The sequence below is a fragment of the Culex pipiens genome, chromosome 3, assembly GCF_016801865.2.
Source record: "Culex pipiens pallens isolate TS chromosome 3, TS_CPP_V2, whole genome shotgun sequence".
NCBI lineage: Eukaryota > Metazoa > Arthropoda > Insecta > Diptera > Culicidae > Culex > Culex pipiens.
Genome location: NC_068939.1, coordinates 70,888,897 through 70,911,249, shown reverse-complemented (window position 1 = coordinate 70,911,249; position 22,353 = coordinate 70,888,897). Strand labels below are relative to the sequence as shown.

Genomic DNA, 22,353 nt, shown 5'->3' with positions numbered 1-22,353 from the left:
CAGGCTCGGAAAAGCTTCCCGAGACGTATGATTTGGTGCAGGTTGACGAACCGGTTTCTTCTTCCTCTTCTCCAACTCATCCAGAAACTTTTTCCTGGAAGGGCAGCCTTGGAAGTTGGCAGTATGACTGCCTCCACAGTTGGCACACTTCAGCTTGGACTTCGAGTTGTTCTGGTCGTTCAACTCCATCTTCCTTGGCAGGCTACACACGTCGGTGAGATGCTGGCCGCCGCATTTGACACATTTAGGCGAGAGGTAGCAGTGGGTTGACCCATGGCCGAAGCGCTGACATCGGTGGCACTGGGCCACCTCATTCGGCCTCCGGGAGTAGTACCTCCACGAAACAACCACGTTGAACAACGCCTTCGTTTTTCGCAGATCCTGCAGCTTCGTCGACCCGCGATCAAAATACAGCAAGTAGAGTGCATGTTGGTCAACAGCAGACTTAGACGATGACAGCACTTTTATGTCTCGTGGGAGTATGTTGACTCTGGCCAGTTCTTCCTTGACATCCTCAACCTCTGCGAGTGGTAGCCCAGAGAGCACAAATTTGGACGGAGCTTTTCCAGAAGAGTCGTGGGTGAAAAACTTCACGTTCTTACTCTTCAGTACCGACACTGCTTTGTCGAACACCTCTTTCGACTTAGTCAAAAACTGCACAGACGTCCGGGTGTGCTTGAGTAGAAATGCCTCGCTCCTTGGCAAACCGTTATCGTTCAGCAGCTTGAAGACATCGCCCACCGAGAGGTCCATCACGTGGATTGGGGGGAGTCTGACCTTGGGAGCTTTCTTTGCTTGTTCCACTCCGTTTTGCCCGTCACCGTTGTCGTCGTCGTCGAGTATATCGAAATCATTCCGCAGGGGAATGAATGGTGGAATTCTGTTGTTGCTGGTGTTCATCGTGTCGTCGATCGGAACTCCTCCGCCACCGCCCGGTACGGCGGGCAGTCTTGTTGAGATCGGGTTCAGCGGTATGTCTTTGAGCAGACCTTCGTCGTACAGGCTCAGTTTTTGTGAGGTTAAGTTCACTCCTCCTCGGGTGGAATTCTTCTGGATGGATCCTACCGTGGTCCGGGTGGACGCATCCTGTGTGCCCTGGTTTAGCGTAACTTTAGGTTTCCCCAGGATGACGAATCGCGGAATTTAGCAGCGATCGCGTCGAGAATTCGCAAAAAAACAGCGCAGCGCGAGAATGCTTGTTTGTTGCTTGACCGATCTTATGCACCAGGTTCCCGACGAACACGCACTGCCCTTACACCTACATCTCACCCTTGCTCTGAGTCAGTACGAGCAGCACGCTACACACAAAAAAATATTTCCGAATGTTACATCATTTATTATGTAACACTTGTGCACGTCATTAAACATTTAAATTTAAATGCAATTTGATGTAAATTTGCAACAAATTATACGTAAAAACATGATTTTACGTGTGATTCAACCGTTTACGTCGAATCTTAAGTTTACATCAACTGAGTTTACATGTGATTCATTTTTTCCGTGTCGAGTAAATTCACATATTTTTTTCTGTGTAGAACACACGGGGGCGGTACATTACGTAGGGTTTGATGTAAGTATAAGCGCCTAACCATTTATAGTGTGCCTATCAACTTTCATTAAAGCAAAAACTGTTTTATTTTTAGTTTGAATTCAAAAACTAGTTGTTATTTTACTGTGTATTGTTTTCTCCTGAAATCTTTCCTAGTGTTGAGTCGTGTTTATATGTTGCTATTTCTTTTGTCGCGGTGTTTTGTTACAATTTTTGGTCCTAAGCATGTTATAAAAGTTTACCAAAAATACAATAGTAATATTTGTGTTAATCCTTTAACCATTCCATAAATTAAGTAAGGGCTCAAACCTCACTTGTTTGAAAAAAAGGGTGAAGATTGAAAACAATAGACAGTAAAAGAGAATTTATTTTATAAAAATCAAGTATCAATTGTAAGAGAATGATGATCGTATTTTAAAGAATAAAAATGAGAAGCTAGATGTATTAGATGTAAAATTAGACAATAGTTAATAAATAGAGATACAAAACAAGCTTAGATTATAGTAATGATAATTTATAGGACAGACTTGATATTACTAGTACATTAAGGAAAAGTATATTTTCAAGGAAAAAAAACAAAACAAAGTTTGTTACAGCAGTATCAATTGGTAAAAAAGAGTGGAAAAGCTTTGAGAGATAAGAGAATCAAAAGTTAGTAAAATCAAAATCAAATGATGGATATTAAATAGAAGAATCAGTGAAGAATTGAGAATCAGTAGAGCAAAATAAAAAAAGGAGATAGGTGGTAGCTGAGAATGAAGAGAAGAGAAACCCCGTTGTGCGATGTTTCAGGTACATCCACAGCAGTTGACTCAACATACTGCGAATCGAAACAATACCGTCTACAATCACAAATTACTTCCCTTTCCCACATTGTCGCGCCCCTTTCTTTTAGCCGTCTCGACTCTGACCCGCGGTGGTCAAAGGTTTACGATCCGTTTCCACAGGCCACCAGCTAGGTCATCATGAAAACCAAGCCAACGTGGAGGTAAGAAAATAGGACACTCGCAAGGAACCAGAGCTATACTGTTCTGATCAAGATAATTCGGATGATCTAACAGAACTACGGATGTAGTTAGTTTCGCTCCTTCCAGGATGTTCCTTACGTGGACGTCAACCGAAGAGCACGCAACAAGGTCAGTGCCATTGCATGTTCTTAGGTATCAATCCTTGGCCTGCTGGCAGATTTACGTTGGATGGCATATAAATTTCAAATTAATTAGATTTAAATTTACATCATTAATGACGTGCACTTTTGGTACATCATAAATGATGTAAATTTACCCGAATTTTTTTTTCTGTGTATATCTGAAAAAAAACTTACGAATTCCTCGGACAATTTTACAAAACATATCAAAAAATGGACGAGGTTTATTAACAGGATTGCGATGCATGATTTTTTGAAAATAAAATCCGCGCGCAAAAACAGGAAAATGACGAAATAGGGAAAAAATCAACTTTTTTTCATTAAAACTGCGATAATTAGAAAAGTTTGAGGGATGACCGATACATGTTTGCGTCTTTTAATTACTAAAAAATTGGTACCCAAACATGTACCACATGTAACATCGGTGAAATTTTAAAGTTATCGCAGTATTAGTAAAATAGTTGGTTTTTGCCGATTTCGTCATCTTCCAGTTTTTGCGCGTGGCGCTTCGAAAAACCCAGATTTTATTTTTTTTAAATCATATCTCGGAATACTGTTAATGAACCTCACCCATTTTTTGATATGTTATGTAAAATTGTCCGAGAAATCCGTAAAAAATATTTTCAGATTTAGGCTCTTTGGTCCAGACACCGTCGAAATGGCATTTGAAGTTTTCATAAGACTTTTTCAAATGTTAGGCTAGATTTTTGAAATTCCAAACTATTTTTTCTTGAAAGTCAAACTTATCATCTTTCATTTGCGCCCAAGACTCAAATCAGTTAAAATGGCGAGGAGTTATGATTTTTTGAAAAAAGTGGTTTTTGTGAAAATCGACGAAAATTGCTGTTTTTTTTTGACCACCCTAACACGGCGTAGGTCACCCTATTGGTCAAACAAAAAAAAATACGGGTCTAATTATTTATTGAGTTATTTTATTGAGTCAAATCGAAGCACTTTTTTTCTTTAACTTTCATATGGAACTGCTGTAAAGAAATAATACAATTCTTTTTGAAATTTTAACTTGAAAAATCGCGATTTTGTGGAAACCATCGGACTTACGCAGATTCCAATAGATTTTTGAATCAGGAATATTTTTTTCATAAAACGAAAATTTTAGAAAATTCGTGATCCAGGATTGGCAACAAGTTAATGTTTAAAAAATGAATTTAATTGCAATTTGCTTAATGAATAATAAGTTTTTGGCACTTCAGTGCCAAGATACAGCATTTTTTTCGAGAATTAACCTCTCAAATTCTCTCATACACTTATCACGTTCGTCAATTGACTATCGTTCAAAAGTTCAAACAAACAGCTGTCAAAGTAAAATCATTGTATTTTTGTAATTTGGTAATTTGGTATTTTGGTATTTTGGTATTTTGGTATTTTGGTATTTTGTTATTTTGTTATTTTGGTATTTTGGTATTTTGGTATTTTGGTATTTTGGTATTTTGGTATTTTGGTATTTTGGTATTTTGGTATTTTGGTATTTTGGTATTTTGGTATTTTGGTATTTTGGTATTTTGGTATTTTGGTATTTTGGTATTTTGGTATTTTGGTATTTTGGTATTTTGGTATTTTGGTATTTTGGTATTTTGGTATTTTAGTATTTTGGTATTTTGGTATTTTGGTATTTTGGTATTTTGGTATTTTGGTATTTTGGTAATTTGGTATTTTGGTATTTTGGTATTTTGGTATTTTGGTATTTTGGTATTTTGGTATTTTGGTATTTTGGTATTTTGGTATTTTGGTATTTTGGTATTTTGGTATTTTGGTATTTTGGTATTTTGGTATTTTGGTATTTTGGTATTTTGGTATTTTGGTATTTTGGTATTTTGGTATTTTGGTATTTTGGTATTTTGGTATTTTGGTATTTTGGTATTTTGGTATTTTGGTATTTTGGTATTTTGGTATTTTGGTATTTTGGTATTTTGGTATTTTGGTATTTTGGTATTTTGGTATTTTGGTATTTTGGTATTTTGGTATTTTGGTATTTTGGTATTTTGGTATTTTGGTATTTTGGTATTTTGGTATTTTGGTATTTTGGTATTTTGGTATTTTGGTATTTTGGTATTTTGGTATTTTGGTATTTTGGTATTTTGGTATTTTGGTATTTTGGTATTTTGGTATTTTGGTATTTTGGTATTTTGGTATTTTGGTATTTTGGTATTTTGGTATTTTGGTATTTTGGTATTTTGGTATTTTGGTATTTTGGTATTTTGGTATTTTGGTATTTTGGTATTTTGGTATTTTGGTATTTTGGTATTTTGGTATTTTGGTATTTTGGTATTTTGGTATTTTGGTATTTTGGTATTTTGGTATTTGGTATTTTGGTATTTTGGTATTTTGGTATTTTGGTATTTTGGTATTTTGGTATTTTGGTATTTTGGTATTTTGGTATTTTGGTATTTTGGTATTTTGGTATTTTGGTATTTTGGTATTTTGGTATTTTTGAAGATGGATTTTGTTTGTATTTTTTGTTAAAACAGGTCATGTGAGTGAAGCGTTTTTGTGTATATCAGTGGTAATAAAGTTTAAATTTAACCATACATGAATGAAACATCAATTCCACTGACGATATATAAAACCGTTTTGATAATTATTTTGCATTATTTGCAATTATATTCTGTTTTCACAACGCTCAGCACAGCATATTGAACACAAACACGTTGTCGAACATTTCCTTTGCTTCTCTTTCCACTCCCTGAACAGAACAAACTCGAATCGAGGCAATTACCTACACCCACCCCGACGTGAAAAATAAAGTGAAAAGGCAGAGTGTGCAGAGCGCGTGAGAAGCAGTGTGAAACCCATCATCATCAGGCATTTGCCTACACGTGGACGAGTGAGGGCTTTCCGATGATTTCCGATGTTGTTGTTTATGAGTCGCAAAGTCGCAACAAAGTTTCCATACTTGTGCAACATTTCACGTGCGAAATTCGTCGGTATTGTGATTAAAGAGTTTTTTTTTTTGTTTGGGTGTGAAAAGCTACTTGAGGCAAATAACCCTCTACCATTTAAATTACCTTTGAGTAAAGCGAGCTTAAAATATCATCCTGCGAGCGTATTATAAGAATAGACAAGGTTTAAATTTAGCACAAAAAGAAAAAACACGGCCCCCGCACACAAGTTACGCTAATGCGAATAAATATTGTTATTTTTGTCAGAAACAGGTCTCGGACCCGCCGCCAATAGCACTTTCGAGCTCAACTTTACGCTAGCCGCAAGAAAACATCCAAAGAATTTTCTTTATTTCACCGCTCAAGTGAATCGCCATCATCATCTTCAGGGAGGATAAAGAATGCACACTTACCGAAGGGCTCTTGGGGAGTCCCACGCGTTGGCCACAAGTGGTTAGCAGGTTTACCAAACACTCACGAACACGACCCTAGATAAAGTGAAGTTAAAAAAAAGAATGAAAAAAAAGGAAGCAAAACAAAGTTTCAGTTAACAAAGTTATTTTTCCCCGCCGCCCACCGCAAGGGCGAGTTTAGAACAGATTCCGGGTCCGATTTTTGGGTGCGAAACTTTGTAGAGTCATGCTAAACAACAGCCAAATAAACTTTTGTTTTAGAAATTGAGCTAGTTGAATCAAAATACTGAAAAATGTGTGGTCTGCGTTCAAAATGCCTACAAAGTTTCTTCAAGATATTGGAAGGTCGCTTCTAACCCCTTTTTGGCATGGATTTTCTCCGCACGAGCCGATCATTCCATCCCACACACACACACATACCCAAATATCTCTTCAAACTCCAATCCATCTCACCTGGGACATCCAGGGCCGCTTCCAGCCGCTGAGCGGTGCCGTGTCTGCCGGGGACAGACTCGCACTCCGTCGCGGCGAGTTTGGCGTGCCCGCGTGACCACCGTAATGTCCCCCTCCACCACCGCCCATTCCACCTCCTCCATTCTTGGAAAACTGTGCCGCGGCCGCCGCCACAATTGTGCTCTCGCCGTCCGATTTGAGCAGAATTTTCCGCCCAATCAGCGGCGTCTGGGAAACGTCGAACGAAAATTCCATCGTTCGGCCCGCTAGCTCCTTCTTGCAGAACATTTCCGAATCGCTGTAGCTGGCGTGGAGGTTCGCGTACGCCGAACTGCTCTCCGACTGCTGCGGCACGACCTGCAGGCTGGAGCTGCGCGTCACCACCAGTTTCAGAATTTTGAGCGCCTCCTTCCAGTTGGGACTCTGTTGGTAATTCATGAGAATAAATTAATTTGGTTGGGCAATTTGGGGCGGATTACTTTTCAACTTTTTTTTTTGTTTTATCCAGCGAGACGCGACGGTGTTCGGATTGTTGAGCTGGCAAATTCGCTGAAGGGTCTATCAAAGTTTCTTAATTTCCTTTACCATTTCCAGTTACATTCTCAAAAATGGTGTACATTTTTCAGCTGAAGCAAAATTATTGAGAAAAAGGTCATATAATTAAACCATGAAAAAAATAACCAATCGATACATCAATACTATTTGATTACATTTTCAATTAAATTTACATTTTTATTCTCATGAAGTTGTTTAAACCTCTAACGCCCATAGATGCTTCTGAGCACCACAAATTGTTGACCTCGATGTGAAATATCACGATAAAAATGTATTTTTTTCAACTTTATTCACTTGAAACTGCTTTATGTAGAATAATATCTGTCAGAAATTAACATGTAATCTATTTTGGGTCATTCAGTGTTTAATAATGCCTCAAATTATATTTAAAAAAAAACTCGATATGTTAAACGGGAGCGAATGACCCATAGGGTTAAAGTTCCCACAATAAAATCAACAACAACAACAACAACAACGTCGATATGTTAAGCTATCAATGCAACAATGTTCAATGTATTTTTTATTGCTAAAAAAAAGTTGCATGAAACATTACGAGGAATCAGATGAAAAAAAAATAGAAATTAAAAAACTTAAAACATTTTGACAATTGCATGTAAGAAAAGACGCTCACGGAAACTGTTAAACCTGTGTTCTGGCAAGTATGCAATTAGGTTTTACACGGAAAAAAATATTCCTGTAAATTTACATTATTTATCATGTACCAATAGGTATCATAAATGATTCGGAAATGTTTTTTTGTGTAACTATTTTTAGTTCGGGTAGTTTTGAAGTCAATGTTTGGCAGAAATACATTGGAAGCATGATTTACATTAAATAAGAATTTACAAGAAAGCCAAACCCGGGTAGAAATTCATAAGATTTGAGTTTCCATGCTCAACGTTTCCATTAGATTCATGATTTACATTAGATTTAGATTTACATCGGAGTAATTTCCATGACTTTTTGCTCTTTACATCATATTTCAACATTACATTGAGTGAGTTTACATAAAAAACAGCAATTACGTGCTGTGTAAATTTACATTAACTTAAAAATCGAGTCGGGCGTAAAACCTTATGACAATTTACCGCAGAGGAATACCACAATTGGAAAAGAGCTTTATAAAATTTGCATTCAAAATATTACACTGCAAAATACCTAATTATTTTTTTTCTTTTCGAGATCGTGAAATTTACCCGAAAATTACCACCCTAATGCCAAACAAACAAAAGAGTATTTTGGTCAAGGATTTAAAACCAATTTTTAGCTCCATCGTTGCCCCTTTTTTTATTTTTTTACAAATTGTGTCAAATGAAGCGTAATTGTAATGTTTAAAAACCAGTATTATATTTTTGAAGTTTTAAGAATTTTACCATAAATTCAAATATCCCAAGAGCCTTTTTTCGAAATGATCATTGACATAAACAAATTCTTGGGGTCAAATGTGAAATTCTTGTGAGGACTTCGAAGGATTGGGTTTGGATTGTACCGTATTTCTGGAAACACAGTCGTCGCTCCGGTTGTCGATCTCTGCTTTCTCGATAATCTTTCCTATTTCGATGGATGCTTCTGTCCCTAGAACAGCATACTTCGATTTTTTCGTTGTTTTACCCGCTACATCTTTTCCCTCACAGCTAAAAATGTAGTAATCCAGCTGCGTGTAAAAGGCCTGGGTGTAAAATAAATATTGTATTATTTTATGCAATTTTATGTGATTTTACACCCTGAAATATGTAGCCCATCAGTATAAGAAACCTACTTGACCGAAATGTCAAGCTCATATATGCGTTTAACTTTTAATCTTTCAATTGGTCTGCTGGCTGAGTGGGCTAAGGCGCCAGTCCTTACTGTTGATGCTGGCTTTGAATCCCGTCGGTTGCAGCTTTTTTTTTGTGTTTGCAAAAATTGTACATGCAGTGTGTAATATAAAGTGTTTATTTTGACGAAGGTGATGTGCATGCTTTTGCATGCGATTTTACCATCGGATTTTTTGCTGTGGCTGGTGGTCCCTTAAATATCGACACATACAGAGTAAACTGTACCTAAATAACCTCTACAGTCGACTCTACGGGTGTCAATCTCCTATTTCTCGATGAACTTTCATGTTTCGATGGATTCTTCATTTTCTTCAAAAAGCATACTTTAATTGCTTTGTTAAATAAACTGATCAGAGCATGAATATGCTTTTCACACCGTTTTTATTAATTGAGTCCTAAAATGAGGCTTAAATGTGCGATAAAGCTTATTTTTCTGAGTACAATGACCCTTTGTACGACCGCAAAGGATTTAAAATGGATTTTTTAAATCAATTTTGAAAAATTAACTTCGCAGCCCTTCTTGACAGAAAAGGTCCTACTTGACAGCTCGTTCCAAGGGGACCATAGTTGATTCATCGAAAAAAATTTGTCCCGTCATTTTTTTTAGCATTGAAATGAAAAAAAGTGATCAGAAATGGTTTTTATCGTTTTTTTTTTACCGTTGTACATCAAAATTTACATATGGCTTCAGGACCCTATTCGTTTCTATAAACAATAAAAGTTTGCAGCAATAGAGCCCTAAAGCCCTATACGGTATAAATAATGATATAAAATTTGTCTCACTGGATAAACATTTAATTTAATGCTATAAACAGGAAGTCAGTTCATTCAGTACTTACATCCAGATGCTTGGAGATGACGCGCAGCAGATCCCCCGCGATCGGCTGAGCCAGCACCGACGACAGATCGATGTAGTGCAGCATGCAGTGGATCACGCTCAGCACCTGCAGCTGGATCTGGTTCGGTCCCTTCTCCATGACCTCCGTGAGGAAGGCCAACATGTGCAGTCCCATGTGGGCGTACGTGTCGTACAGGTACTTGACGACACACTTTGTCCACTGGAACGACTCCTTGCTGAACGTTTTCCGACTGTACAGCGTCATTACGGTGCCGAGGTTTTCCAACTTGAGGCCCATCTCGGACGAGACCTGTGCGATATTTTCCGCACTTCGGATGCAGATGTCGTTGGCGTCCTCGTAGTGCAGCAGCATGTACGGAAGCAGCGCGATCACGTTCATCGGGAAGGCGCAACTTTGGGTGGGGTCGCACACCGGGAGGTTTAGGAGGGGTGACAGTTGGGACAGGACCGCGATCGAGGGTTCGTACGTGGTGGAATGGGTGCATCCTTTGAGCAGGAGTGCGTGCATTCCCGGGTAGGTTGACCATTTGAGCTGTTGCTGGAGTTTCTCAACTTTGTCCCGTGCGTCGGGGCGATCGAGCGGGAGTCGGTGCAGGACGCGGGTTAGCAGTCTCAGCGCCAGTAGGAACTCGTGTTCGTAGTCGCTTTCCAGCAGGGAGACTGCCAGCCAGAACAGTTGCGCCAGGATGGTCATCTTGTCGTCTTGGGTGGCCGTATCGCCGAGAAGCTTCAAGCTTTGTGCGCTTCGCGATCGCGATAGGGAAGTTCCGCCAAACTTGTTGGCGTTGCGTTCGAGTTCGAGCACGTTGGAACGGTTGCGCAGTTCGACCTGTTTGTCGATCGGGGAGTTGGCCGCCTTGCGCGAGCAGTACGAGATCGAGTAGCTGGTGCTGCGGGTGTGTCCTCCGGACAGGATGTTCGTCATGGTTTGGGGAGATCCGGGGATTCCATCGCTGGTACGTTTGTTTCCGTACACGTTCGAAATGGCGCCGTCCTTGTTGTTCAGATTGGGCGTGCTCTTGAAGATGTCCTTCATCACGTCCAACGGTCTAAAGTCCGAGTCCAGACTGTCGACGGCCGCCTCCAGCGTGAGCAGCAGCTCCGTTACGTAGCCCTGCATGTCCTCTCCCTGTTCGGCTACGGTTTCGATCAGCCGCGATAGAATATCGCTCAGCATGCGCGAGTTGATCGGCACATTGAGCGAGCGGAACACCTGCAAACTACGACCGGCATAGTGACGCGAGGAGCAACTGAGGCCCAGCTGTAACGCCGTTTGTGCCCACCGTTCGGCGATTCGCGCATGGGAATAGCTGTCGGTGAACACCTTCACGATATGCCGGAGGAAGCACTGCAACTGTTCCGCCGACTTAATAGTCCACACCTTCGCGGTGATATCCTCGTAGTTCCACAGGGGTTGAGCGCTGCTGTCCTGGGAGAGGAACCTGATCAGGCTTTTGATAACGTGCGCCGTGGGCATCAACGGGCCCGGCTGGGGCGGGGCGTTCTCTTCGGTGATGATCGTCGGCACCGGGGTTTCCTCGTTCGGTTGGTTTGACGCCGGAGATAGCGTCGCTTGGGGGACGGTTCCGTTTAGTCCGAACAGGTAGCTGTCAAACTCCTGGTCGGGTTCGGTAAAGTTGTGATCGATCACAGGGAGTGAGGGTACGGTCAGCCCGAGTCGAAGTTTGGACGTGTCGCTGTTCAGGAGGATCTTGGCCACATTCAGGTGGTCGTTGTGCTCCGCTAGAACAATCTGTGGGATTTTGGGATTTGGGAGATTATGGTTTAATTTGATTAGAAAATTGCTAAGTGCCGAATTTTAATACAATGAACAACTCTCTGAGCCTTCGGTAAATGTATTAGACGAGGCAATGAATAAAAATGTCATTTTTTGCCATAGCGAAAGCCAGGAAGGGTTTCGTAGAAAATTTCGCATGGCACAGAGTTTGATCCAAACAAAAAGTAAAAAATTGCGAAGAGAATTACTCTCAATTCGTCATTCACCCATAAGCCGTAGAGAACTGTGCAATTTCTTGAGAAAGTATTTTACACTCAAAAGGACGTTACCCCAGCTTAAATAATTCTTTCATAAAAGAAAACTGATTCAACGCTCTTCCGTTCACGTGCCATTCAAGTAAGTGAGTTAGTGACTAAGATGTTGCAAAGCTCCGCGTGTTAAAAAGATTGATTGAACCCTTTTGAAAAGGAGCAAAGAAGTAATTTTTAAAATTTTCAACTTTCAAAGTTTCCTTTGTGGCAAACTAATAATGCAGGGAACGCAATCTACGGCCATGTGCTGTACGTTTCACTCCAACCGGCAATATTTCATTCAACTATCGTACCGACAAACAACACACCAAACACACTTACCAGCAAGTTGAGCAGCAACTTTTTGCAATGGTCCCGCACAATCGGCCGCGTGTGGTCCAACCCGAGGAACAGAATGTGCAACATCAGTGGCACGTGCAGCGTCCAGTCCAGGCCCGGAATCCCGTCCACGACGATATCGGTCAGCAGCATCACGGCCACGTTGCACCGATGGAAGCCACTGATTGGACTGCTCGCGTCCGGCAGGAACTCGGTCAGCGGGGCAAAGTAACCCCCGTACTCGGGCATCGGCAACGGGTGCGGCGCCGACGAAGCGGACGAGGACTGTTGGTCAATTCCGACGCCTCCTCCTCCTCCTCCACCACCACCACCGCCGCCCGAGTTCCGCAGTTGGGCAAAGTTGTCCTCCTGGTTCATTTCCGACTCGTTCATCAACAGAACGTCCTCGTGGCGGGGCAGCACGCACGGGCCGGACGCCGTGCGGATTTTATCGCTTCCCCTCGGCGGTCGGTAACTGTTGGCGAACGTCCGTAGGGCACTGTCCGACTTGCACGTGCTGGCATGAAATGAGAGGAAAAAAAAAACGGGAAAGTAGGATGAGCCACAGAATGAGCACGAAAACAAGTGGATTTACTCGGGCGGGATAATTGAAAGAGCTCTTTAACTCTGTTGGGGGATGAGGAAAATTATTAATCGAAAATTGCAAAGTTGCACAATTTCAATTTATGTACTTTGCAATTGAGTCAAGGACGTAATGGAGCAGAAATATTGAACTACCCTTGTTTTACTTTTGCTATTGTGCACTTAAATCAACATTGATACTTGAATTATTAATTGAGTGGAAGACAAAATTGATTTCTGAACGGATATTTTTAGACCAGTTCCCACGCCAATTATGCAGCAGAGTAAATTTAAATTCACCATCACTGAATTGAATGAAGCATTGCAATATTCAGGGATGGACTAATCGCAAAAAAAATAATTTCGCTGGCGAACTTTCTTCACCCACGACAGAGAGAGGAGGCAAATCACGCAAAAAAAAACGCTCTCGAACTTCTCCAAGAAAATCAATCTGTTGATGTTTTTTTGTGAATTTCCTTGTCAGCACCACTTAATAATATTTATTTCACTTTGTTTACACACATTGCCCATCTACAAAATGTGACAGGTCATTTTTCGACGTGTGACGTTACACTTGCAAGTGTAGTGGTGAAAAAGATGTTCCGCCGAATAATCAAGATGATGATTTTTTTTAAATTCTTTTTACCGATCTTTCATGCGCGAGAGAGAAGAGCTATGCTCCTTTTTGATTTTTTCTCTTGATGAACGTCCAGAGATTTTCTTTTGATGATGATTATTCCATCGCTGGCAATATTGGAAATGATTGATGGAAATAACCAAAATTATTCAATAATCCGTAATATAAATGTTTCCATTTGGTATGTATCACTTATTCCAGAATTCCTTGAAAAAATACCTGCTTTTTAAATAAGCATTCAAAATTCAAAACTTTTAAATTATTTTCAAGAAAATTTGCTTGCCTTGAGCATTATTTATTTTAAATTGGATTTAGTTTTGTCATCTATTTGAGAATTCAAAATCAAGACTAACATTTCAAAAGAGCATAAAATGTAATATTTCGCCCCTTCCGAAACATTAGCCGTAATTTTGCAATCGATTTTATTTTCAAAAAGTGTAAAAGTTTCACAAAGGTTAGTCTTTGAAAGGCCATATCTCAGCAACCATAGATGAATCATGAATAGGGTGATAATTAAAAATAATCGACATCAGGGATAACCCCTGTGAAAATTTTAAGCGAAATCGGTTAAGGTTTGGGTCGCTTTTCATCGTTCAAGTTGGCGAAAAAATTCTTTTCATACAAAAACGTCTTCTGAGCAACTCTCTACGAAATCGGCCGATTTCGACCATTTTTATTTTTTGTATTTTTTTATTTGACTTAAACTTTGTGGGGGCCTTCCCTATGACCAAATAAGCTATTTTGTGTCATTGGTTCACCCATACAAGTCTCCATACAATTTTGGCTGCTGTCCATACAAAAATGGTATGTAAATATTCAAACAGCTGTAACTTTTGAGTGAATTTTCTGATCAATTTGGTGTCTTCGGCAAAGTTGTAGGTATTGTTGAGGACTTTTGAGAAAAAAATAGGCACACGGAAAAAAAAAATTGCGGATTTTTTTTACAACTTTTTTTTCACTAAAACTCAATTTCCCAAAATACGTTTTTTTTGATTTTCGAGATTTTTTGTTTTTTTTAAGGGGACAAAAATCCGCAACTTTTGAGCCATAGAGAAACATGGTCGAAAAATCTGCCGCCGAGTTATGATTTTTTGAAAAAATAGTGATTTTTGGAAAAAATCGAAGTTTCATGCAAAAACAAGTTTGACATTATTTTTTAATGCAAAATTGAATTTGCAATCGAAAAGTACTTTACAGATTTTTTGATAAAGGGCTCCGTTTTCAAGATATAGCCACCGAAAGTTTGATTTTAGCGAAATATTTGCAATTTTTCAATTTTGAAAAATAGGGCCAAACATTGAAAATTACGCCCATTTAAAATGCTAGTCTTGATTTAAAAATTTTCAAAATATTTTTTTCGAAAAGATCGGAAAATTTCACGAATATTTCATGTATTAACATTGAAAATCGGACCATTAGTTGCTGAGATATGGTCACTAGAAAATGGTGGGTTGTTTTGATGAGACTTAGAAAACTTCAATTTTCGTGCTTCTTTTTCTTAAAGCGGCTCTATCTCAGCAACCCGAGGTCCAATCTTCAATGTCTCTTAGACAATTTTATAGCAAATTTTCTGAACTTTTCAAAAAAAATATTTTTAGAAATGGTCACTCATGGTCACTATTTTTAAAAATTGAAAAACTGCAAATATTTCGCTAAAATCAAACTTTTGGTGGCTATATCTTGAAAACGGAGCCCTTTATCAAAAAATCTGTAAAGTACTTTTCGATTGCAAATTCAATTTTGCATTAAAAAATAATGTCAAACTTGTTTTTGCATGAAACTTTGATTTTTTCCAAAAATCACTATTTTTTCAAAAATTCATAACTCGGCGGCAGATTTTTTGACCATGTTTCTCTATGGCTCAAAAGTTGCGGATTTTTCTCCCCTATAACATATCAAAAAATCTCGAAAATCAAAAAATACGTATTTTGGAAAATTGAGTTTTAGTGAAAAAAAGTTGATAAAAAAATCTGCAATTTTTTTTCCGTGTACCTATTTTTTTCTCAAAAGTCCTCAACAATACCTACAACTTTGCCGAAGACACCAAATTGATCAGAAAATTCACTCAAAAGTTACAGCTGTTTGAATATTTACATACCATTTTTGTATGGACAGCAGCCAAAATTGTATGGAGACTTGTGTGGGTGAACCATTGACACAAAATAGCTTATTTGGTCATAGGGAAGGCCCCCACAAAGTTTGAGCCAAATAAAAAAATACAAATAAAATCCATTTCCGGTTTTGGTAGAGAATTGCTCTTCTTTAAATCGTCAATAACTCGACAGGGTTAACTCGGATTGTTATGCGGTCTTCGACAAAGTTGTTCGTCATACAATTTTACTCAAGAATCTCACACTTGACAATGATCCGACCCATTTAACGCCACCTTTCGGCGAAATTTTGAAATTATTGTTTTTTATTATTATTATTATTATACAGCAATTCCATTTGAAAAGAGCCTAAACCGAAAAAAAAGTTTTCCGATCGGGCTCAAAATTTTTCTGGGGGTTCCCTGGCCAAAATAAGTTTCGTCATTTTTCGCAAAAACCACATTTTTCAAAAAATCATATCTCCGCGTCATTTCATCCGATTTTAGCTGTCTTAGACGCAAACGAAAGGTGATAAATTTGGCTATTTGAGAAAAATAGTAACAAATTTCATACATCTAGCTTAACATTTGAAAAAGTCGTATTAAAACTTAAAATGGCGTTTTGACCGTGTCTGGACCAAAGAGCCTATGCCTGAAAACATTTTTATCGGATTCCTCAGAAAATTTCACATAACATAGCAAAACATTGGCGATGTCGAACCGTACGTTTCGGAGATATGATTTTTGGAAAATAAAAACTGAGTTTTCTACGCGCCACGCGCAAAAACAGAAAAATAACGAAATCGGCAAAAAAAACAAGTTTTTTCACTAAAACTGCGATAACTTAAAAATTTCAGCGATACATGTTAGGGTACCAAAAGTTGCGTATTTTGATTACGTTTTTTTTTTTTTTAATTTCCCCAAAATCCAAGCTAGAAACCCCGATACTGCGAGACCGCCGTGACTGGGATGCTAAAAAGGTTTGGTACTCCTGGACCCTCTGGGATGTGACATTGTATTTCCACGAATGCCATGGAGACTATTTGCCGTGGTTATAGCGCAACAACTCGCTCTCTGTTGTAATAGTATTGCTAATTCCAGTCCAAGCTCACCAAGTCATCATGGTCCTAGTGGTCTAGTCCCGAAGAGAGTATGGTGCTAGCTTGTCCCTAAAAAAGATGCAGCGTGTTTAAAACTGGTCTAAAACGTGTTTTTTGCTCGAAAATGCTCGGTTTTTTTCGAGTTTTTCATTCATTAGGCTGCAATTTCGAGTTCAATCAGTTGAAAACAACTCAAAATGCAAACCCCTGCGTTTATAATGATTTTAAAAATGTTTGAGTTATTTTAGAAATATTTTGACTTTTGATGAATTTTCGGTGTAAAGTACCGAAAAAAAAAAACAATTTTCGTTAGAACATAGATTGGATGAAAACTAATGATTGCAAACCGATTTTACTGTTGTATAATGCGTTCTCCACGCCTTTTGCATTGAAATGTGATTTTTTTTTAGTTTTTGAAGATTTTTGTTAAATTTTAAAGTATTTCAAGTATTTCTGGTATTTCAAGAGAGAAACTTTCTCTCGGTGTCTAGACGTTTCCTTTACATACGAAAATATTTCAAAATCTGTGGGATTTAAACCCAGCACACACGGAGGGGACTGCGCCCATGCTCGGACGGTTATCGGGCCGTCAAAAAGAGAATAAAAGCCAACATTAGCATGACGTTTCAGTCAAGTAGGTTTCCTATACTTATGGGTTACATATTTACATAAAATTTTTATAAAATAAGGCACTAACATCAAAAAAGGCACTGAATTGCTGATTTTTACTGTGTAACGTTCAGCAACATTCAATTATGCTTTCGGCTTTCCCCGCAGATTATGTGCAACAGATTAGATAGAACATTATTGTTTGCTCGACAGAAAAAAAGGCCGGCAGCCAAGAATGGTCCCCGGATGCCGGCATATTTGTTCTCAAACAACTCAACTTCTCTTTATCGAGACCCAGCCAGCGATCTCAAACCTCGGCACGAGTCAGTATCAACAGTTCAGCAGAATATTCGATGTTTGGTTTTCTGCTGCTGCCATACTATGTGTTCTCATAATGTGAAATTATACGCCACCGGTACTGTCTGCGAACTCTTGTTGCTGGCAAGAAATAGCACGACGAGCTACGAGAGGCCATTTGCATATTTATGATATGAGAACAATTTTGATTCGACGATGTTTCGTTTACTCAAGCTGTTACCAGCATCGCCGTATCGCAGGAAAGGCAGTAATGTTTGAGCGAGATGTGCTTTACTGTGATCAAACAAACCCAATTAAAACCAAATTAGAAAAAAATGGGCGAAATTCCTTGAGGGTGAGGAGGATAAAAAATCTGTTTGAAGTTAATGACAAAGGATAATCGAAATATTTTTCGTGCTTCATTTTGCTCTCAATGATTATTAAAATACTCCTGTGGGGTTGTTTTTTGTAAAAGACCTCGTCAACTGATCCATTAATTAACGCCTACCGGAACTTATTTCTATCGCCTTTGGCTTGGTGGACTCTGGAAACCATGACAGGACACAAAATTAATGTGTTTTCGTTGTTAGAGCAGCGCACACTCCAATTACATACCCAACGAATCATCACTGAATCAATCAGTAACTACGAAAGACATAGCTTCCCAGAGAAAACCACCCAATCGCACCATAGTTTCTTACTCACCCCGATTTGATCGGATCCTCGCCGCTGTGCCGCTTGGTGTGGATGGTGCCCTTTTCAACGCCAATGTCCTGCACCTTGGAGTCATTGTTGCCCGATGCTGGTCCTGGTGGGGTGGAGGGGAGAGGGCGAAAAGACAACACGACACGAGCGTTAACGTTAGACAACAAGAAATTAAGCTCAATTAAGGCGAGAAAATACAACAACCCACGGTGGAGGAGCACTTTTCGGGGCAGTGTCGTAACACAAATGATTACGGCAAACTAATGACCACGTGCTGATCAGCTTGGACGCAGGGTGTCGACTTATTAAGTAATGTTATTTTTGTGCAGAATAATTTTTTTATGCTGTACTTTTTTATTTGCCTTAGACTTTGTCGGCTCTTTTTTCACTATTAAACACAAAACGATTTATGCAGAAAAAACTCTCTATAATTTGTTTATAAAGTGTTTCGTTTTTCAAAGGATAAAAGAGACAACTTAAAAAAATATGCTTGGGCTGTTTTTTCGCAAAAATCAAACAAAAGATTAATTGATCTCGAAAACAGTGAGTTTTATCAAAATTTCTGTGAATTACTTTTTGATTTAAAAATGTTTACACTTTTTTTCAAAAATCAAAATTTCAAAAAAATGGCATCGCTGCCAAACATTGTTTGCCCTTTCTAAGACAAAGCTCAAAAGTTGGCTTCTTTGAACCTCTAGAACAAATCAAAAAAATAAATTTCAAAATATTTTCATTTTGTTAACCCTAGGAGAACATGTCTAAAAAGTTTAATTGAAATCAGAGAGGGTCGGGTACAAAAGTACCAGAAAAATACCTGATTTGAGCTGGAATTGCTCCAAGACAACATCAAATTTACAATCGAAAATGACCGATTTTTAAAAAATGCACCGTTTTCAAGTTACAGGCATTAAAAGGTAAAATTATTCGAAATATTGCCAGTATTTTTGCAATTTGTCAAAATGCTTTCTAAAGCTCCAAAAACAAACAGATACAGCATCTCAAAGCTTAATTTTTTCTTGAAATGAGTTTTTTTTTCAGGATCAAAAAATTCTAATTAATTCTCATTATTCAACTCGCGATATCTCGAAAACTATTGTTTCGATTTTCAGTGCTAAAAAAAAATAAATATATAATAAATTTTCTGCTCTTTTCTATAAAAAATAATTTTGACATTTTGGAATCAATTACAAATTGAAAATTTAACAGCCTTAATTTTTTTTTTGAGGTTATTCATAAGTTGACATGGAGTACAAAAATGCTGTCTGATCACAAAAAAAATGTTGCAGGGTTTATTTTAACCAAAAAAAAAATCCAAGATCATTTTCGATTGCAAATATGATCCTAAAGAATATTCAATTTGCAAAACGAGATCGGATGTCTTACATGTTCGCAATTCGCAATTCGCAATTCGCAATTTTCAGTGTAAGAACGGGCCTTGACCGATCTTATGCACTAGGTTCCCGACGAACACGCACTGCCCTTACACCTACATCTCACCCTTGCTCTGAGTCAGTACGAGCAGCACGCTAGAACACGCTTTGAGTGTTCGTGCCAGGCATGCACACCTTCTTTTCCGGTTACGCATTTTAACTCGGCCGGGGGTGGTACATTACGTAGGGTTTGATGTAAGTATAAGCGCCTAACCATTTATAGTGTGCCTATCAACTTTCATTAAGGGTGCACAGCAACCGAAGAAGTTGTTGTCTTCTTATTCCAAGTTTGTCAAACTTACGGACCCAATCCTGAAAGAATCTGATTGTCAAAATGGTCAAACTTTATTGTAAATAACTTTGAAGACTGTAATTTAGGGGATGAATAAAAAATCATATCGATAGTTCCCGTATTTTTGAAGATAATAAAATGTCTGTAACAGAAATCTGGGTGCAAAAGCGATGGTTGATGTGTACCGTTAAAGCAAAAACTGTTTTATTTTTAGTTTGAATTCAAAAACTATTTGTTATTTTACTGTGTATTGTTTTCTCCTGAAATCTTTCCTAGTGTTGAGTCGTGTTTATCTGTTGCTATTTCTTTTGTCACGGTGTTTTGTTACAATATTTTGGTCCTAAGCATGTTATAAAAGTTCACCAAAAATACAATAGTAATATTTGTGTTAATCCTTTAACCATTCCATAAATTGAGTAAGGGCTCAAACCTCACTTGTTTGAAAAAAAGGGTGAAGATTGAAAACAATAGACAATAAAAGAGAATTTATTTTATAAAAATCAAGAATCAATAGTAAGAGAATGATGAGCGTATTTTAAAGAATAAAAATGAGAAGCTAGATGTATTAGATGTAAAATCAGACAATAGTTAATAAAAAGAGATACAAAACAAGCTAGGATTATAGTAATGATAATTTATAGGACAGATAAAGAATTATTCAAATAAATAAATTCGCAATAAAATCAAAAAAGATTAGGCGAATGATAAATAGACTTGATATTACTAGTACATTAAGGAAAAGTATATTTTTAAGGAAAAACCAAAGTTTGTTACAGCAGTATCAATTGGTAAAAAAGAGTGGAAAAGCTTTGAGAGATAAGAGAATCAAAAGTTAGTAAAATCAAAATCAAATGATTAATATAGAAGAATGAATGAAGAAGTGAGAATCAGTAGAGCAAAATAAAAATAGGAGATAGGTGGTAGCTGAGAATGAAAAGAAGAGAAACCCCGTTGTGCGATGCTTCAGGTACATCCACAGCAGTTGACTCAACATACTGCGAATCGAAACAATACCGTCTACAATCACAAATTACTTCCCTTTCCCACATTGTCGCGCCCCTTTCTTTTAGCCGTCTCGACTCTGACCCGCGGTGGTCAAAGGTTTACGATCCGTTTCCACAGGCCACCAGCTAGGTCATCATGAAAACCAAGCCAACGTGGAGGTAAGAAAATAGGACACTCGCAAGGAACCAGAGCTATACTGTTCTGATCAAGATAATTCGGATGATCTAACAGAACTACGGATGTAGTTAGTTACGCTCCTTCCAGGATGTTCCTTACGTGGACGTCAACCGAAGAGCACGCAACAAGGTCAGTGCCATTGCATGCTCTTAGGTATCAATCCTTGGCCTGCAAGATCGGATGTCTTACATGTTGATAAAAATGTCTTCCAGAACCATTTGCAATGTCTTTTTTATGTTTTATAGAGTTTGATAGTCTGGCAACAAAATCATGGGATAATAAAACCTAATTTAAAACTTTACAAATTATCAATGCCGAATGCTAGAAATTGACTAAAATAACTTCCGGATCAAGATTCTCAATATCAATATTGCTCCAGCTGTCAATAAATTTTGCAGTCCCTTCAAATAGATTGCTATGACTTTTCGTTCTATAATTTAATAACTCCCGCTTTCGACGGTCCCTTCAATATCGACAACGAGAGAGTCCACTGTAGTTATTTTGTTAATAGTTTTAGTGAGTCATAAAGTTTGATATTTTCTCACAAAAAAAATAAAACCATCCCAAGTAACATTTTTCAACCAACGAGCCAGTTTTATTAAGGTTTCATGGTAGCATCTTGATTGCTTTTAAGCTTTATTTCGGCTTTCACCGCAACCAATAGGCCAATGCTAATTAACAGGTTCTAACAAGGTTTCATGCCTCGGACATAAAACCTGGTGAAAATAAAAGCCAACTGGCTTTCAATGAGGTTTTATGTCAGTTTTAATAGAGGCCTGAAAACCAGATGGCAATGTTATGTCAAACGGTTTTATCGCATGCTTCCTTAAAACCAAGGGTAGCTGTCAAGTGCCATTAGGCATGCAAAAAGCTCACTTAAATAGTATTTAACGCAGCCAAATAGCAATGCTTAAATATGGCGCTAAACGCGTGGTCTGATTGAATATGATTGACCGCCATCTTGGCAGAAAAAATAGAAAAAGCATAAATTTGATTAAAATTTGATGAAAACACACAATTATGATGAATTTCTGACATCGTTAGCATAGCCATAGAAGTTTCTAAAGTAATTGAAACATCAAAAAAAAATAATAATAATAATAATAAACAGTGAATAAAGCCGGCTGAAGCCGCGCTAGGTAGTATGGTCCGAGTTGGAAAGCAGCGCTGGTTCGACGAGGAGTGCCAGCGGCTACTTGACGAGAAGAAAGCAGCTTATGCGGTGAAGCTGAGAGCTGCAACTGATGAGAACGAGGCCAGATACAAACAAGCGCTGAAACAGCAGAGAACGGTCTTCAAGCTCAAGAAGCAAGCATTGGGCCAGCTGGAAGATCGCGATCGCGCCGAAATGGAGCAGCTGTTCCGGCAGAACG

At 38.4% G+C, this 22,353-nt stretch overlaps 1 protein-coding gene across 6 annotated transcripts in view; it reads right to left on the bottom strand.

The window, feature by feature from the left end:
- The window catches only part of LOC120419991 (protein furry), a 189,543-nt gene that overhangs the window by 34,098 nt on the left and 133,092 nt on the right, over nucleotides 1–22,353 (bottom strand). For 4 of the 6 annotated variants that reach the window (XM_039582873.2, XM_039582877.2, XM_039582874.2 and 1 more), the window contains 6 exons: nucleotides 18,077–18,179; nucleotides 12,061–12,574; nucleotides 9,671–11,443; nucleotides 6,460–6,882; nucleotides 6,007–6,081; nucleotides 5,720–5,749 (listed from right to left, as the gene is read on the bottom strand). In XM_039582873.2, coding sequence (XP_039438807.1) covers nucleotides 5,720–5,749; nucleotides 6,007–6,081; nucleotides 6,460–6,882; nucleotides 9,671–11,443; nucleotides 12,061–12,574; nucleotides 18,077–18,179 — 2,918 coding nt within the window. The remainder of the gene's footprint in view (nucleotides 1–5,719; nucleotides 5,750–6,006; nucleotides 6,082–6,459; nucleotides 6,883–9,670; nucleotides 11,444–12,060; nucleotides 12,575–18,076; nucleotides 18,180–22,353) is intronic. The other 2 variants (XM_039582875.2, XM_039582879.2) reach the window with 1 other exon arrangement.